We start from the raw sequence: 19,801 nt of genomic DNA on the forward strand, positions 1-19,801 counted from the left end.
TTTTTAAACTCTTTCCTAGCATAGGAGTACATGATGCAGCCATTTGTTTTCATTTGAGGGAGATAACCAACATGCCTCAGGCCACTGAACTCCTAGAAATGTCACATGCTCAGCATATTATCCATATAATGGACTAGTTCTGCATTTTATGGGATGTTGTGATTATCAAGATCCCTGAAGCCTCGCTTTGACAAAAAAGGAGAGTTGCCATAGACCTGAGCTCAAATCGTGAAGATGTACTGCTGTCCCTGCCATGTGAAAGCAAACACCTTCCAAAAGTGCCTGTAACCAATATAGCAAGAGAAAAAGTATATTTTTCATAAATAGCTGCATCCCAGATGTCAAGAGCCATTTTGATTTACTCTAGTAAGAATAACACATTTGAAACAGCAGCAGCAATCAATTAAATATTGATAATAAGCAATGGAGAGATAACAGGAAATCACATAGAATATATATCATTTGCCAAATATTCTGGCTTCTTTCCTACCGAGGAATCATACTTTCTTAACACCAGTCTTGTCCATGTGACTTGCAAATGAAATGTGAACAAAAGTTACATGCGTCACCTTTAGACAAAAGATCTAAGAGCTGATGTGTGCTTTGTTATGATGTATTTTCCCTCTGCCATAAGACTAAGCAATGTTCCAAACAGAGGCTGATCCACAGCCTCGATCTGGAATGAGGATAAAATGGATAAGAGCTTCAGTCAAGCTGCAGCGGACACATAGCAAGAATAACAAATTAACTTTTGTTGGCCAGGTGCGGTGGCTCACGCCTGCAATCCCAATACTTTGGGAGGCCAAGGCAGGAGGATCACTTGAGGTCAGGAGTTCGAGACCAGCCTGGCCAACATGGTGAAACACTGACTCTACTAAAAATACAAAAATTAGTCAGGTGTGGTGGGGGGGCACCTGTAATCCCAGCTATTCGGGAGGCCAAGGCTAGAGAATCGCTTTTACTCTGGAGGCGGAGGTTGCAGTGAGCCAAGATTGTGCCACTGCCCCCCAGCCTCAGCAACAGAGTGACACTTTTATTGTATGCCACTGGGATTTTTGATAATGCGACCAAAGCCTAAAATAGCCTGACCCAACACACATGGTCTCAGAGATTAGCATCAGTTCAGAGTCAGTGTTCAACAAACCTGAAACAGTCCCAAGTATTTTCCTCTCCCATGGCAATGGCCATGGGTCTCTTAGGGTTTCAAGAATGATTTTTAGTATATATTGCAGCAATGTCAGTGGGCTCCAGGTCTGCAAAATTGTTCAGATCCTAGAACTGGGGGAGGGGCCATGACTACTTACCTGATAATTTCCAGTTATGTAGATCAACTTACATTTTAGTAGGCTATTTTATTCCTAGAGATACTACCAAAGACCCTCGCAAGTCAAAAACATTCATTTTACCACAGTGGCCCTGCTGCCCATGAAAGTAACTGTGCCCAGTGTGTCTCTGGTGTTAAACACTGTCACTTGATCTCTGAAATAATGAAGCACATTTAAAGAGCATTTCTTATTGTCACCCTCAGCAAGCAGAGGATACCCGCTGCAACGCTCCTAAAGGAAAATGGAGATCTCTTCCGCGCATTTTTTTTTCCTTCTTTCTTCTTTTTTTTAAAGACAAGGTCTCACTCTGTCACCTAGGCTGGAGGGCACTGGCACCACCACAGCTCACTGTGGTCTTGACCTCCTGGGATCAAGCGATCCTCCCACTTCAACCTCCCGAGTAGTTGGGACTAGAGGCATACATCACCATGCCTGGCTAATTTTTTATAGAGACGGGGTCTCCCTGCATTTCCCAGGCTGGTCTCAAACTCTTAGGCTCAAGTAATGTACTCTAACTTTGGCCTCCCAAAGTGCTGGGATCACAGGCAGGAGCCACCACACCCAGCCTGCACATTTCTTAATACCTCATGTGTCCTCTGGGCCCTGTTAAGGGACACAGTCAAGGGATGCATTTTTTATAATCTTAATGTGAAGGTCCACATATGATGCAAAATAACAATGGCTGCATGAACATGATCCCAACTTGTTCCCACCAGGGGCAGGTGGCTAACTTCATAGAAAATTCTACCTGACTCTGTCTGCCCTCCTACCTAGTGGTGAACAAAGTGCTGGCAAATGTTTAACAATCAGCTCTCGAGAGCAAAAACAAAACAAAACGAAGGCCTGATTTGTAGCATCTATCAGTATCCGCAGTAGAAGCACTCCCACTGTGTCCGGAATTTATTCGTTCTGGTGGGTTCTTGGTCTCACTGACTTCAAGAATGAAGCCACAGACCTCACTGTGAGTGTTACAGCTCTTAAAGGTTGCGCATCCAGAGTCGTTTGTTCCTCCCAGTGGGTTTGTGGTCTCACTGACTTCAGGAATGAAGCTGCAGACCCTTGCAGTGTTACAGCTCTTCAAGTTGGTGCAGACCCAAAGACTGAGCAGCAGCAAGATTTACTAACGAACAACAAAAGACCAAAGCTCCCAGTGTTGAACTGGACCCCACCAGGTTATAGCTGTTGGCGGCCGGGGGCCAACTTTTATTCCCTTATTTGGCCCCACCCATGTCCTGCTGAGTGGTCCATTTTGCAGAGTGCTGATTGGTTCGTTTTTACAGAATGCTGATTGGTGCATTTACAATCCTCTAGCTAGACACAGAGCTCTGATTGGTGCATTTACAACCCTCTAGCTAGACAGAAAAGTTCTCCAAGTCCCCACCCGACCTAGAAGCCCAAGGGGCTTCACTTCTCCCCATCATGGCCAATATCAAGCTATTAACAATGTCAATGTGCAGATGCGAAGATGTGCAATAGCAAATTTGACAGTATTTCTACCACACAGATACAACAGACAGAAATAACCTCAAGAGTACAGACACTAGTGAATAATTAGGAAGTGGTGAAGTTTATTTATTGCCTTTGTCTTTAATATAATCTATTTAACTGTTTATATAACTTTAATCTGTTTATATAACTTAATTGTTAATAATGTCTGTAACAAATGGCTCACAAAATTCCTTGAAGTGTGACAATCTGCTCTCACACGCTGCTGGACCAGTTCCAGCATGCCACTGTTCCTGCCCCAGTTGTGAGATCTGCTCTAACCTCCAGCTGCCCCATGCCTCAGCATACAGTCACAGCGAAGGCATGGTGGGCAAACTTCTGAGTTACATGGCCACACCAGTTTTTTTGCTTGTTTTTGTATGTTTGCTTGTTTATTTAGACACAGAGTTTGCTCTGTCCCCCAGGCTGGAGTGTAGCGGCCTAATCATGGCTCACTGTAGCCTCGAACTCCTGGGATCAACAGATCGTCCCACCTCAGCTTCCCAAGGGGCTGGGACTACAGGCACATACCAACACACCCAGTTAATTTTTTTAATTTTTTTTTTTTTTTTTTTTAAGACAAGAGTCTCACTCTGTCGCCCAGGCTGGGGTGCAGTGGCACGATCTCTGCTCACTGCAAGCTCCACTTTCCAGGTTCATGCCATTCTCGTGCCTCAGTCTCCCAACCAGCTGGGACTACAGGCGCCTGCCACCACACCCAGCTAATTTTTTGTATTTTCAGTAGAGACAGGGATTCACCATGTTAGCCAGGATGGTCTCGATCTTCTGACCTCATGATCCACCCACCTCGGCCTCCCAAAGTGCTCGGATTACAAGTGTGAGCCACCGCGCCCAGCCAATCTTTAAAAATTTTTTGAAGCCAGGAACAGCGGCTCCTGCCTGTAATCCCAGCATTTCCAGAAGCCGAAGCAGGAGGGTCTCTTGAACCTAGGAGGTCAAGACCTGCCTGGGCGATATAGGGAGACCCCATATCTACAAAATATTTAAAAATTAGCAGGGTGTGGTAATGTGCACCTGTAGTATCAGCTACTCGGCAGGCTGGGGTGGAAAGATTACCTGAACTGGGAGGTGAAGGTTTCAGTGAGCTGAGATCGCACCACTGCACTCCAATCTAGGTGAGAGACCTTGCATCAAAAAAAAAAAAAAAAAAAAAAATTGAACTCCTGGGCTCAAGCTATCTTCCTGCCTTGGCCTCCCAAAGCACTGGGACTTTTACAGGCACCACCAGTTACTACAGGACCCAAAAGCAGCTGTGCACTGGACCACACTGCATTGTGTTCGGTAAGGCCATGTCTGTGTATAGATACAGGAATGCAGAGGAACAGCACTGAAGAGTGACCTAAACAGCAATCAGCAACTGCTGGTGTTTGGCTTTGTTCCTCGTATGAAAGGATTCAAAGCCCAGGGAGTAGGCTGGTTGAATGAAAAATATTTGCTTGACACGATAGTTGCATTTCTAGATCAGTTCAGGGAACTATGGGAGCCTCTCACAAGTATGAAAAATCCAAGCATTCAGATGGAAGTTGGGGCTCTTATCTTCCAGCTTGGGCTGTACCAGGGCTACAAGGACATACAAGGCTAAATAAATTAAAAACCAAAATCTACTCAAAACCATTTATTTCAAAAAAGTTCTGGAGATGGATGGTGGTGACAGTTGCACAGCAATGTGAATGTGCTTAATGTCACTGAACTGTATACTTAAAAATGGTTAGGATGGTAAAGTTTTATGTTATGTATATTTTACAAGTAAAAAATTTTTTTCATCTCAACCTGAACTGAACACTAGCTGACAGACGTTTTGATTTCTTTGACCATCAAGGAATCTTGGCCAAGCGTGGTGGCTCACATCTGTAATCCTAATACTTTGGGAGGTCGAGGTGGGCGGATCGCTTGAATCCAGGTGTTTGAGATCAGCCTGGGCAACATGACGAAACCCTGTTTCTAGTAAAAATACAAAAATTAACCAGGCTCAAGCCATGATCATGCACCATTGCACTCCAGCCTAGGCGACAAAGCAAGACCCTGCCTCAAAAGAAAAAAAAAAGAAAGAAATCTCAGCAGGCTGAGATGGAACTCATTCTTCTCAAGAAGAACCTGGCAGGCCATTATACACAGGGGCCATAGTCTGGAAAGCAGGGGATGCTTACAGACATATAAGTTGTTTCCAATGTTTTGCTCTTGGTACTCATGGTTCCACTATTTACATCAACCTTTTGAGAAACAGATCTATATACTGTCTTCTATTTCCCTCCTTTGCTACAGAATGAATCTACTTGTAATCTACCAAAAATTTATCCTGTCACATTTCCCCAGCTGCTGGTTTAAAAATAAATATCCTGGATTTAAAGCCAATTGTGTCTAACAGGTGCCACCATCCAAGTGAGGATTTCACTGTTCACAGGCATTTGAGACACACCAGCAGCCGGCGGTTCTCACTGCTCTTCATATGGAGGCAACCATATATGGATAAGTCATTCAGTCTCTTAGGTAGGAGAACTGAGGCCGATCTCCCCACTTTTTAGGACTGTGAAACTGTTCTGTATGATACAATAATGGTGGATATGCATCACTATACATTCGTCCAAATCCACAGAATGTACAACACCAAGAGTGAACTCTACTGTAAACTATGGACTCTGAGTGACAATGATGCATCAAATAGGTTCATCAGCTGTAATAAATGCACTGCTCTGGTGCAGAATGTTGGTGATGGAGGAGACTGGGGTACATGAGAATCTCTGTACCTTCCATTCAATTTTGCTAAAATCACTCTAAAAAATAAAATTAAAGAAAAAAAAAAAGCTCCCCTCTTTCCCCCGTTTTACCATTTATTTATGCTTTGTGAAATGGAGTCTCACTCTTGTCTCCCAGGCTGGAGTGCAGTGATCTCAGCTCAATGCAACCTCCACCTCCCGGGTTCAAGAGCTTCTCCTGCTTCAGCCTCCTGAGAAGGTGGGATTACAGGTGCATGACACCACGCCCAGCTAATTTTTGTATTTTTAGTAGAGACGGGGTTCCACCATCTTGGCCAGGCTGGTCTCGAACTCCTGAACTCAAGTGATCTACCGTACCTGGCTCCCAATGTTCGTTTTTAAATAAACAACTATGTTTAATTCACATGCTAAAACAGGCACCTAGAGAATAGTTTCAACTAAAAAGATTAACGAACCCACTTCGCATTGAGTTAGCTGGTTGTTTTCTGCCACCCAGGTGTCCCTGCCTGGTTCACAGTTGACCAAGGATCCCTGCATCTGCCTCTAGCAACACCCAACACTGTATGAAGGGCTGAGGGGATCGGACAGTTCACATCACTGACATCCTCCCACTGGTATTTCGAATGCGAAGCCAGTCCTCAAATCAAGTTCACTGGCTTCGACTGAGTTGCCAGGTATTTCATACATGGGAGGAAGGGTGGCGGGGGAGGAGAACCACACAGGTGCCAGGCAATGAGTAAGATTATCCCAGCAATTTCTCCATGCAGAGAGAAATGTCTGCAGCTGCAACAGTATTTCTACTCCAGCCTTCTAGACTCCATGTAGTTTGCCTTTGTTTGAATGTTTCCATTTATCTGAAATAACCGGAAATCATTTTCATTATTATATATTACTCCAGTTTATTAAATAAATGAAACAAGGCTTATGTCACATATTCCAACAATGTTTAAATAAAGAGCTTGAAATATAAAGGCTTATGAAAACTTCATACTCTATATAATGCGTACTATTTCTAGCACATGAATAAATATAAAGGACAGGAGCCACTTTTTATATTACGAATCCACAACATTAAGCATCAATGATTACACAAATCCATAAGCACACAAACAAAAAAATCCATTGGTTATAAAAACTAGAACTCCTTTTGGCATGTTTAAGAATACCCAAAGGTGGGGAGGGACTTATAGCCAGACCCCTAAAAACAAGAGGACCAAGCCTCCCGATTGCTTCAGTTGTTTCTTGGTTAGAAGCTTCAACAATTGCATTAACTCTTTCAAAAAAAAAAAAAAACAGAAAAAGCAGGTTAAGATCCTGTTCAATAAGGCACTTAACAAATCTACACTGAAGAAATACTATGCTTTTATCTTAAATCGTGCTTAAGTTTCACCATGAGGTTTGAATTTCTTTCCACCTTGGTAGGAACATGTACGTAATTTGAATAAACTGGTAATAATGAATACTGTCTGACATTCAGTCTTTATGTGGTCTTCAGAATGAATTTGCTTCTACTGTTTTAAAAATTGTATGCACATTTGAAAAAATAAAATTTTTCTACATTAAAAAAAGAGTGGTTCAAGAAAAGCAATCTTTAAACTCAAAGATCTCAACAGTGAAAGCCTCTCTATAGAAGTCTTTATAAAATCAATGGAATGTTTTGGAAAGAAGAAAAAATCCTAAGGTGTAGTTTAGAACCAGGAGCAAGGCCTGAATGAGCTCTGGGGTCCTCTGCTGCCCTCTAGGGTTGCCCAGGGAGAGATGGACTTTCATCTGAGTCTAAGCAATTAACAGGTCACCCTACCCAATCCCTCCCTTCTTTTATCCTCTCTTTTTGATGACTTTGTCTTAGCTCTCACTTTTGGAAATAATATTCAAAGGGACCATTCATTCATAAGGAAGGCAAGGGAAAAATGCCTGGGAGGAAAAATTATCTGATCCCCCAAAAAACCCTGCATTCCTTCTATTCTGTCTCAACGAAGAGACTGGCCAAACTGGGAATTTGGCCACACTACTGTGGAAGGAGAATGCCCTGGAGCCCCAGATAGCATGTATTTAATGTTGTTCTCAAAGGGGGAACCGAAGGGACCCAAATAAATATGTTCCCTGTCCTGTGGCTGCCTTCCAGAACTGGAAGTTCTTGGGGTTCTCACAGCCATCTTTTGTTTTGAAAAGAGTAAGATGAAGACAAGAAGGAAGAGGGCTCTTTCTCTGAAGCAGGTTAGAGAAAAGAATAAGAAAATAGAAAAAGAAAAAAAGAAGAGGGAGAATGATTTATTGTGTCTATAGAAGGAAAGAAAAAAGGAAAATATTACATGCCACCTATCAGAAACTAGCTAAATAGATGCACTAAAGAAATCATTGTTAAAATTTCAAGCAGGTATTTTCCATCCAAACTAAACAGGAAGTCCAAGGCAGGCACAGCACAAACTAAAGTAAAAAGTGGAAAGCTGGAAAAATCAACTCTTTGATTCACTACCAACATTTTGCTAAGGAAAATGTACTAAAGCCTGAACTTATACAGTGTTCTTTCTTTAACAAGACCTTAACAAAGGGCTTCATTCACAATTACCATGAGAAGCCCAGGATAACACGCTCCTCTTCTGCATAGACTGTTTAGAGCTCTTCCACAGCATGATGTAAACACACTTACATTTCAAGTCAAGTTGCAGCAGCTACTATTTGTTCTTCATTTGACCCTCTACATCAATAGACGTTATTATCCCCATTTTACACATTGGGAAATACATTTTTTTTTTGCTAAAAATCATAAAGCTAATTACTAACATTACCTAAGACAGAACCTAAGCTGCTTGAAAACACCTCCCACCAATACAGACCTTGCAACCTTCAAAGCCAACACATAATACCACCACGAATTTAGAGATTATTACTTTGTAACAATTTCTCACAAATGTCAAGTCTTCAAAAGCTTAAAATCACTTATTATAAGTGGAAGATCCTGCCAAAATAGGAAATTATAAAGCAGTGCAATATTCCTAGGATCCATTTCCTGCACCGTTTATACCTGGGGTTGAACAGTCCAGGTCTCCATACATGAAATTTCTTCAGCTGACAAGGAGCAAAAGTTCCCAGAAATTCAGAAACCATAATACCTTCTCACAGGCTCCATTCCATGGTTCCGATGAGCTTTTCTAGAGCAGTCTGATGTTCTCAGTCATGAGCTGAGATGCATCAGGAGCTACTCTCCCTGAATGAAACAATACAGAGCTCCTGATTTTCTTGCAAGTTTTCTTTAGCAAGAAACATGCATTTCATATATTATCTTTGATGTTGAAGGGTGCTCCAACGGTAAAGACTAGTGTTTGGATGTTAGTTTATGCCATTAAACGTTTGATGAAGAGCATCCAATGCCAACACACAGCCATCTTAACTAACCCAATCTTCATCTGTTGCTCACATCCCAGAATTTGTGATGAGCCAAGCAGTGAGAAGCAGAGTGAAACACAGGAAGCTTTGCTGTTTCAGAAGTTACCATTTTCAGAAAGATGTCTCATGCAGCCTGGACTTGTCACAAATCCAATTTCTTCAACTGCTCGTATGTCACAAAGAACTGTGGTTATGGGTTAAGGATGACACAGAAAATGCCATCTTCACAACTCCAGTGCATAACAACAGACTTACAAATGACACACTTCATAACAAATAGGTACAGGCAGACCCACGCTACGGACACGATTAAATAAAAGGGGTTCCATCCTTAACCACATCAAACTATCTGCCCATAAGCCTTCCAAGGTCAGCTTGGAACAGAAAGATCACAGCTGAGATATGTAAATCCCGTGGCATCAGCCTCTTCTGAGATGGCATCTACGCTGATTAGCTTTTGTGGCTTTGCTATGGTGGAAAAACTTTCCAGCACAGTAAGCTTTTGAGAGAGAGAGAAAGACAGTTAGCAAGTTCTGGGAAGCTCTCCTCAAAGGCTTCCACTACGCAGCCTTCCTTGGGAGGCAGGAGCCGATAAAGAGCAACAAGAGGACGGCAAAAGCCAGCATTCCTGCTTCACCATTCTGCCCTTCCGTGTCTAATTAACTGCCTCACGGGCACGGGGGCTCATGCCTGTAATCCCAGCACTTTGGGAGGCCAAAGGGCGGGTCACTTGAGGTCAGGAGTTTGCAACCAGCCTGGCCAACATGGTGAAACCCCGTCTCTACTAAAAATACAATAATTAGCCAGGCATGGTCGTATGTGCCTGTAATCCCAGCTACTCAGGAGGCTGAGGCAGGAGAATTGCTAGAACCCAGGAGGCGGAGATGGCAGTGACCCGAGATTATGCTACTGCACTCCAGCCTGGGTGACAGAGTAAAGACTCAGTCTCAAAAACAAAAAAAAAGTTACCTGCCTTTCCTTTCCTGCCTCCCACTGTGGCACATAGGAAGCACGCTGGCCTGCCAAACAATTCCGGAGCTAATTCCTGTTTATCTTCAGGCACTCTCTAAGACAGGCATTCTAAGACATCGTTGCCAACCACATCCTTCCCAAAGTGGCTAGGGCTATAAAGCCAATCCTTCTCTCTCTCTCTCTCTAAAATCATAAATACCCTCAGCTTCTAGAACAGAGTCTAACTAAACATTTTTAGTAGTATCATTACTTTTGAATAATATCACCATCAAAGCAAGATTCAGTGTCTAGCACAGAGACTTTACACTTCCTAAAAAAGAAACTAAGTAGTGACTTCTTAGCATCAGAGGAACTCAAAATAATCAGAACCTACTTCTAAATTATAATTAATAACATGAGAGTTTATACAAATGGTATTCTTTAGCTGTATCTTTTTCTAGATTTATTGCAACAGGAAAGGATACAATGATATTCCAAGGACCAAGTCTCAACCAATTTGGCCAAAAGCCTTTATAGAGAGCAAAAAACCCTTCATTCTTCCATGTCTGTTAAAAGAAAAAAAAAAGTTAACTTCCAACTTTCTAATTATGCCAAATGCATTACTAATTAGTGGCCAGGCCAGGCACAGTGGCTTTTGCCTGTAATCCCAGCACTTTGGGAGGCCGAGGCAGGCGGATCATGATGTCAGGAGATGGAGACCATCCTGGCTAACACAGTGAAACCCTGTCTCTACTAAAAATACAAAAACAAATTAGCCGGGCGTAGTGGCGGGTGCCTGTAGTCCCAGCTACTCGGGAGGCTGAGGCAGGAGAATGGCGTGAACCTGGGAGGTAGAGCTTGCAGTGAGCCAAGATCACGCCACTGCACTCCAGCCTGGGTGACAAAGCAAGACTCTGTCTCAAAAATAATAATAATAATAATAATAATTAGTGGCCAGACTGATTTGTTTTTCTTAAAAATAAAATCCTGTTTGGAAGTACTGCCTACAAAATCTTTGCTCTTTAGAGGCTTCTGTGTGGGTGGAAGACTAAGGCTCCACGCCCAACAACCCCAAAGAGGATTGAATGAACTCCACACAAAACAGATAAACAGTGTTGAATGAATAACAAATGAGATTTAATTCCAATTACGGTCTTTTGCTTCTGTGTCATGTGGGACCCTGAACAGGTTAGAAATGAAGCAAAAGTGGTAGAGATATCATTCAGAGTACCACTATCTCCCAAATTGTCGGGTGGATGAATATGGTAAGTATCTTTGCTTTATTAAGGCAACACCTGAAGGGTAAAATGTGCTGGTGTCATGTCGGAAAACAGGAACCACAAAAGTGGCCACTGTAGCCATAAAAAAGAAATCACCTTCCTTGCAGCAACATGGATGGAGCTGCAGGCCATTATCCTGAGCAAACTAACGAAGAAAAAGAAAATCAAAAACCACATGTTCTCACTTTTAAGTGGGAGCTAAACAATAGGTACATACAGACATAAAGATAGAAATAACAGACACTGGGGACTCCTAAAGGGGAGAGGCTAGAGTTGAAAAATTATCTATCTGGTGTAATGTTCACTATTTGGGTAATGGGTACATTAGAAGCCCAATCTCCACCACTATGCATGTGCCCATGTAACAAACATGGACATGTACCCCCTGAATCTAAAACACATTGAAACTTGAAAATAAATAAATAAATACCACCTAAAAAAAAAAAAGTGGCTCCTAATCTGACTACTGGCAATCTAGTGGGGGAGACAGTTGAAAACTTTCACCCACTCATAAAACAGTAGGCCCAATTATTTAAACTGAGAATTTAAGTAAGATTGATGTGTTCCTTTAAGAAGAGATGTCTGAATGAGGGATATTCATACTAGTTTGACCCAAAAGGAAGAAAGTATATTTTGGAAGGAGACCCAGTTCTTCTATAATCACAGGAAATATTATTATTTTCTCACCTTTCACAGGAGAATGGAGGTATAAAGAAAACAACATTGTATTTATAAATGTTAAGCACAGTATGGCAAAAATGGTCTCCTATATGTACATCTCAGGGCTTTAAAGCATCATTCATCTTAGTTTTAGTAGCTCTCATAATTCAGTTACTTCTTGGATCAAAAAATACATATAATTCACAACCCTGCAGAGACAGACATTTGCTCTTACCTGTAACAAGCAATCCAGGGTTCCTGTGTAGCCACAGCATCTGCCATCTCGAAGGACTCTCTGATTCATCATACGTGTCCTCACAACATCAACAGGGTTTGAGGCCAGGGCCCCTGCCAGACCACAGGTGAAGCTTGAGCTATAAAGACACCATTGGGGAAAAAAAAGTTAACCACCACTGAGCTACAACCACCATCGAAGGCAGAAAACAGCTTCTGCCCAAACTATGGGGTTTTCTTGTTTGTGGTTTTTGTGTTTTGTTTGTTTGTTTTTGAGACAAAGTCATGCTCTGTTGCCCAGGCTGAAGTGCAATGGTGTGACCTTGGCTCACTGCAACCTCTGCCTCCCAAGTTCAGGCAATTCTCCTGCCTCAGCCTCCCAAGTAGCTGGATTTCAGGCACACTCTACCACACCCAGCTAATTTTTTTCGTATTTTTAGTAGAGATGGGGTTTCGCCATGTTGGCCAGGCTGATCTCGGACTCCTGATCTCAAGTGATCTGCCCACCTCAGTCTCCCAAAGTGCTCGGATTACAGGCATAAGCCACCATGCCCAGCCCCAAAACTATGTTAAACTCACATAGATCAACATGAAACATATCAAGAAGGGCCGCATCTAGAGAGCTTGATAAGCTGCTTAAATATTAGCACCGATTATACTAGCTGATAAATCCCAGCCACAGCTAAGAATACCTGACATTCTAGAATGTCAAAGGATCATAAAACATAAAGGAAATCCTCCAAGCATGATCTTTTCCATCTATTTACCTGTAAGTGGACATCAGAGTAATTCTAGCCATATCATAATTATATCGTTTCCTAGAGATCAAAGAAAAAGATCTCCCTACTATAATGCCCCTCAAAGGTCTTAGGTTCTGCTATATTTTCAGTCCCACAAGACTACTACGGACCATACTTTATATCAATTAATTCAGAGCAAGGTTTCTCAGCCTCAGCACTAGCTATATCCCTGGCCTCTCCCCACTAGATGTCAGTAGTATTCCCCTTGGTTGTGACAATCAGAATAGTCTCCACACATTGCCCACCAATGGATTATATATGATTTTATATATATATGTATGTATGTATGATAATATGTATGTATGATATAGCCATACAATGTGATAATCTGCAGCTATTAAAAATAAACAAAGACCAGGCCTGCAATGGCTGACACCTGTAATCCCAGCACTTTGGGAGGCTGAGGCAGGTGGGTCACTGAAGTCTAGGAGTTCGAGACCAGCCTGGGTGACATGGCAAAACCTCAGCTCTATAAAAAATACAAAAATTAGCCAGGTGTGGTGGCTTGCACCTGCAGTCCTAGCTACTTGGAAGGCTGAGGCAGGAGGATCACTTGAGCCCAGGAGGTAGAGGCTGCAGTGAGCCGAGATCGCACCACTGCACTCCAGCCCGGGTAACACAGTGACACCCTGTCTCAAATAAATAAATAAAGTCTGTAAGTACTGACATGAAGTCTGTAAGCACTCAAAGATATTTGCAATATGTTGTCAAATCATATTTTATTTTAGAGACAGGGTCTTTCTCTGTTGCCCAGGCTAGAGCTCATTGGCCCAATCAAGGCTCACTGCAGCCTCAACTTCCTGAGCTCAAGCAATCCTCCTGCCTCAGTCTCTCATGTTGCTGGGACCATAGCCATGCACCACCATGCCCAGCTAAGTTTTTAATTTTTTGTAGAAATGGGGCCTCATTTTGTTGCCCAAGCTGGTCTTGAATTCCTAGGCTCAACTGATCCTCCTGCCTTGGACTCCCAAAGTCCTGGGATTACAGGCGTGAACTACTGTGCTCAACCTGTTGTTAAATTTTAAAAAGCAAATAAAAGAATGTAAAACATGATCTTATCTGTGTAATAAAGTTCATATAATACACTTTTGTAGACAATATTTGCATACACATAGAAAACGCCTGGAAGATACTTATCAAACTGTTAACAATAGCTGCCTATGTAGAGGAATAAGGACTTTTACTTGGTCCTGCTTCACTTCAGCACTGCAACTTTTCAAATATGAGAATATAATACTTTTATAATAAAGTTGCTTTAGAATTTCTATAAATTTGTGCCAAATTTCCACCCTAAACTCATGCATACCTAAAAGATTAATTTTTTAAAAATCCATAAACATACAGGAAGTGGGTATACACAGTGTCTCCCATCAGGCCCGAGAGAATAAGATGCTTCTTGGTGATGTCATAGACTGGCAGCTCCACACCAACAACAATAGCAGCCCTCTGCGCAGTAAGGGACACACCCTGGGTAAAAATATTAACAAGAAAAATGATTCTGATTTGCCTCTGTAGAACAAGTCTTGCAAATGTGCAAAGGTTCTTCTAATCCATAAACTATGATAAATTTTTATCTTTTCCTCTGGGGAGGTAGAAATGTAGAGTGACAGAGTGGAAAAGATCACAGGGCAAGAACTCAAAAACTCTGAAGTCTAATTCTGATGCTGGCATTAACTATATGACCTTGGGCCAGACTTTGGCCAGGACAAGTCACCTCTCAGAGCCTCCGGTTTCCTTGTATGAACAGAGAGATCACACTGGATGATCTTTAGGGGCTATTCTATGAACTGACAAGTCATTAGAATACTAGGAAATAACACTCTACACCGCATGCATGCCTAATAGCAGACTTCAGTTACAAGCCATGAAATCGTATGGCTCAAAACACCCAATGGAACTGTAACCTAAACTACTTCTCCAAAAGAATTAAAAAAAAAAAAAAAAAAAAGAGCAAACGACCAAACAACAACAAAAAAGGTGCTTATCCTTCACACAACATCTTATTCATAAATTATTCAAAGGGAACTTTAAAAATCCTGACATAGGCCAGGTGCGGTGGCTTACAACTGTAATCCCAGCACTTTGGGAGGCCAAGGCAGGCGGATCACCTGAAGTCAGGAGTTTGAGAACAGCCTGACCAACATGGGGAAACCCTGTCTCTACTACAAATACAAAAATTAGCCGGGTGTGGTGGCACATGCCTGTAATCCCAGTTACTCAGGAGGCTGAGGCAGGAGAATTGCTTGAACCCAGGAGGCGGAGGTTGCAGTGAGCCAAGATCACGCCACTGCACTCCAGTCTGGGCAACAGGGCGAGACTCCGTCTCAAAAAAAAAAAAAAAAAAAGACATATTCCTTATATTCCCATTTTATAGACAGGGAAATAAAGAAAGATATTTTCATGGGCAGAAGATGCCACTCTTCTTCCCTTACTCCATTACGACACTTGGATTAAAATTAAGTGATAGAAACAGAACAAATAAATTCAAAAAAGGAAAAAAGAACTAAATAAATCAGTTGGCTCCATCCTTCCAGCTTACCTTCCACAGCCCTCTTGTCCCCTCTTGCTGGTAAATGTTTATGAAGTTGCCTATCATTCCTCCTTGAATGGTGCTGCTTTGCGCTTGCATCCGAATCTAGAGATTATTTTAAAGACCAACATCAGAAAGAAACTACCCCAATCCCAGCCCCAACCAACGGATACCTCTGACAGTCAGTCAGTCAGTTGCTAAATAACCATTAGCAGAGAAAAAACTGTCATATAAATACTGCTATGATGCTACCTTAAAATGACTAAAAATTTATTCTTAGGAACTCTGAGATCTCCAAAAAGCATCTAGGAGAGTCCCGAGTCCTACGTACAGCAGTTCATTAGTTTCAAAAAAGAAATTGATTTTGTGAAAAACGTCTTTCTAGAAGGATAGAAAACAGCATACTTCCCTACTACTAGATAGGTGAGAGAAAAGTTAATTACAAAGGTTTAATAAAATTAATGAGTTATCCAGTGTACTTGGCAGCACTACGCATAGACAAGCATGGTTCTTAAATTAGCTGCTCCAAGCCACTACAGTCTCCAACCAGCTGAACCAAAGGTATGCAGGCGAGCTGGCCAAGCGAGAGCCACATGATACCTGTCACACTCTGTCACACTTTAATTAGTGGAATCCACATGACCAAGATTCCAACATAAACATAATGTTTGATGTAGCTCTTTGCATTTTTAAGAATGAAAACAGATTTTTTACTAAAAAATGTGTATACCTTATTCTTGTTTAGAGAGCAAATACATTACCACTAACTTCTAAAGGAACTGTTAATGCCACACTAACGTGGGAAAATAAACCAAGATACAGGAACTACCTTCCCAGAAGGCCTAAGATATAATTAAGAAATTAATAAGAGGGTGAATATTTTTCTCTAGCTCTCTTACCCCAACACTGGTAAACTTATGGCAAAGGTATCTTGCATTTCTTCCTTACCCATGCGGTCCCTTTGCTACAATGCATGTATAACTGTAGTGTACCCAGAACACTGCAGATGGCTGTAATGCTTGTCGGAATCCCCTATGGGATTGAAGGCTCTCTGAGGGTAGGGTCCTCGTCTTACTCATTTTTGGATTCTAACCATGGCGTATACCAACTGGTACAAGATAGAAGCATAGAATACTAGTTAAATAGTGGGGCAGAAAAAGAAAAGGGGGGAGGTAGGAAAGGAATACTCAGTAGGAGTTCAAAAATAAGTCATACTGAATTTTTATTTTATTTAATTAGTTACTTCCTTGCTTTATTCCAAAAAGGAATTAAGAAGTTATAATATCCCTAGTATTTTCAATAAGGTCACCTAATGTGTTATGTAATCTAATTGTAGTAATTAAATTTTTTCATCTGTATTTCCTGAATTAAATTTAACAAAGAAGATGTAGGCGGGGCACGGTGGCTCACACCTGTAATCCCAGCACTTTGTGAGGCTAAGGCGGGCAGATCACGAGGTCAGGAGTTCAAGACCAGCCTGGCCAAGATGGTGAAACCCCATCTCTACTAAAAATACAAAAATTGGCCGGGCGCGGTGGCTCAAGCCTGTAATCCCAGCACTTTGGGAGGCCGAGACGGGCGGATCACGAGGTCAGGAGATCGAGACCATCCTGGCTAACACGGTGAAACCCCGTCTCTACTAAAAAAAATACAAAAAACTAGCCGGGCGAGGTGGCAGGCGCCTGTAGTCCAAGCTACTCGGGAGGCTGAGGCAGGAGAATGGCGTAAACCCAGGAGGCGGAGCTTGCAGTGAGCTGAGATCCGGCCACTGCACTCCAGCCTGGGTGGCAGAGTGAGACTCCGTCTCAAAAAAAAAAAAAAAACAAAAAACAAAAATTAGCTGGGCACGGTGGCAGGCGCCTATAATCCCAGCTACTCAGGAGGCTGAGGCAGGAGAATCGTTTGAACACAGTGGGGTGAAGGTTGCAGTGAGCTGACATCGTGCCACTGCACTCCAGCCTGAGCAACAGAGTGAGACTCCATCTTAAAAAAAAAAAAAGAAAGGCCGGGCGCGGTGGCTCAAGCCTGTAATCCCAGCACTTTGGGAGGCCGAGACGGGCGGATCACGAGGTCAGGAGATCAAGACCATCCTGGCTAACCCGGTGAAACCCCGTCTCTACTAAAAATACAAAAAACTAGCCGGGCGAGGTGGCGGGTGCCTGTAGTCCCAGCTACTCGGGAGGCTGAGGCAGGAGAATGGCGTAAACCTAGGAGGCAGAGCTTGCAGTGAGCTGAGATCCGGCCACTGCACTCCAGTCCGGGCGAGACTCCGCCTCAAAAAAAAAAAGAAAAATAAAAAAGAAAAATAAAAAAAAAAGATGGATTAAAAAATAATCATTAATGAGCACCCTAGATTTGTGCAAAACTTGCAGTCCATCTATATTTAATGAACCAATAAAACAAAGAAGATTTTCCATGAAAAACGAAAATGAAATGCAGGCCAAGCCTAAATTTTTTTTTCTCCTCAATCACCAAAATCTGTCTCCAAAATGAGCTTTACTTTTGAGTTCATCTGTATCAGTGGGAAACCCACCTTGTGGACATTTAAAAGTTAGAGTCTTCATGGCACTTCAATTATAAACAGATTCACATATACACAAATGTTACATTCACAGATTCCATTACCTGAATGTTGCTCTCAATAAGAAAATGTGGAATGTGCCTATAAGATATAGATAGCACAGCTTACTTTCAAAACATCAGTTGGATTAGCAATGGTTGAAGATATGACTCCAGAGAGAATTCCACATATCACATTTATCAGTAGAGTTTCATCTGTAAACAATGACACGTTATTTGACTCTACATATTTACAGAGGTCTTCCTGTGAGAAACTCAACTTATTTACACATTACTTGTTCCCCTTAAGATTTACAAACGTATGCTTCAGGCCGGGCACTGTGGCTTACATCTGTAATCCCAGCACTTTGGGATACCAAGGCGGGTGGATTACTTGAGGTCAGGAGTTTGAGACCAGCCTGTCCAACATGGTGAAACCCCGTCTCTACTAAAAATACAAAAATTAGCTGGATGTGGTGGCAGCTGCCTGTAATCCCAACTACTTGGAGGCTGAGGCAGGAGAATCACTTGAACACGGGAGGTGCAGGATGCAGTGAACCGAGACCACACCACTGTACCCCAGCCTGGGCAACAGACCAAGACGCCATCTCAAAAAAAAAAAAAGTATGCTTCATGAACCCAGTACTTTTAAAAGGATTAGAAATTTCACTAATGAAGGAATTTTGCTTTGCAAACTTTCTTGATATCTAAATGTGATTTTATTTTTTTTCTTTTGAGATAGGGTCTCACTCTGTTATCTAGGCTGGAGTGCAGTGGCACAATCACAGCTCACTGCAGCCTCGACCTCCTGAACTCAGGTGATCCTCCCATCTCAGCCTCCCCAATAGCTGGGACTACAGGCATGCACTTCCACACCTGGCTAATATTTTGTATTTTTCATAGAGATGGCATTTCACCATGTTGCCCAGGCTGGTCTGGAGCTCCTGGGCTCCAGTGATCCACCTGCCTCAGCCTCCCCAAAGCACTGGGATTACAGGCATGAGCCACTGCACCCGGCCCCAATTCACATTTATGTATAAATTCAGACCATCATAATTCAGATGAGCTATGTCTGTTAGGACAGTAATTCCTATGAGATAACATGACGACTTATTTGGCACAGAAAGTTTTTAAAGCACATCATATGTATTTAGTTTGAAATATCCTGAAGTATTTCCAAAGCATTTTAGCTCTTGTTCACCACTCTCACATAATAGTGTCTGGTACTCAACCCATTGTGAAAAGAGATGAAGACAGGCAGTTCTATGGATTTTTTTTTTTTTTTTTTTTTTGAGACAGAGTCTTGCTCTGTCACCCGGGCTGGAGTGCAGTGGCCGGATCTCAGCTCACTGCAAGCTCCGCCTCCTGGGTTTATGCCATTCTCCTGCCTCAGCCTCCAGAGTAGCTGGGACTACAGGCGCCCACCACCTCGCCCAGCTAGTTTTTCGTATTTTTTAGTAGAGACGGGGTTTCACCGTGTTAGCCAGGATGGTCTTGATCTCCTGACCTCGTGATCCGCCCATCTCGGCCTCCCAAAGTGCTGGGATTACAGGCTTGAGCCACTGCGCCCGGCCAGTTCTATGGATTAAAACAAAGCCACAGAACCAAAAAGCCGCAGAGTATTAGCATTCAGTGTTGTTAATATTAAGAAATGTATTCACTGCTTTCCTGAAAAATAGATGATAATTCATATGATTTTAGCAAATTTTAAGTTGAATGGAATGGTCAAAACACATCCCCTGGTCTAGGCATTTTGGAGATGGGGACAACTAATTAAAATGGTTGCAGAGATGGTTCCTTTTCATTATTTCTCCCCTCAATTGTGCTGATAACCAACTTGCTTTCAGCACAATTA

At 42.3% G+C, this 19,801-nt stretch overlaps 1 protein-coding gene across 3 annotated transcripts in view; it reads right to left on the reverse strand.

Annotated features, from left to right (window-relative positions):
- Positions 1–3,920: 3,920 nt before the first annotated feature.
- The window catches only part of SLC25A30 (solute carrier family 25 member 30), a 29,415-nt gene continuing 13,534 nt past the window's right edge, over positions 3,921–19,801 (reverse strand). For 2 of the 3 annotated variants that reach the window (XM_033176968.1, XM_033176970.1), the window contains 6 exons: positions 18,077–18,162; positions 15,397–15,492; positions 14,200–14,324; positions 12,059–12,197; positions 10,369–10,449; positions 6,419–9,116 (listed from right to left, as the gene is read on the reverse strand). In XM_033176968.1, coding sequence (XP_033032859.1) covers positions 9,075–9,116; positions 10,369–10,449; positions 12,059–12,197; positions 14,200–14,324; positions 15,397–15,492; positions 18,077–18,162 — 569 coding nt within the window. In that variant the 3' untranslated portion in view covers positions 6,419–9,074. The other variant, XM_033176969.1, reaches the window with a different exon arrangement.

The sequence above is a fragment of the Trachypithecus francoisi genome, unplaced genomic scaffold (assembly GCF_009764315.1).
Source record: "Trachypithecus francoisi isolate TF-2019V2 unplaced genomic scaffold, Tfra_2.0 Lachesis_group18, whole genome shotgun sequence".
Lineage (NCBI taxonomy): Eukaryota > Metazoa > Chordata > Mammalia > Primates > Cercopithecidae > Trachypithecus > Trachypithecus francoisi.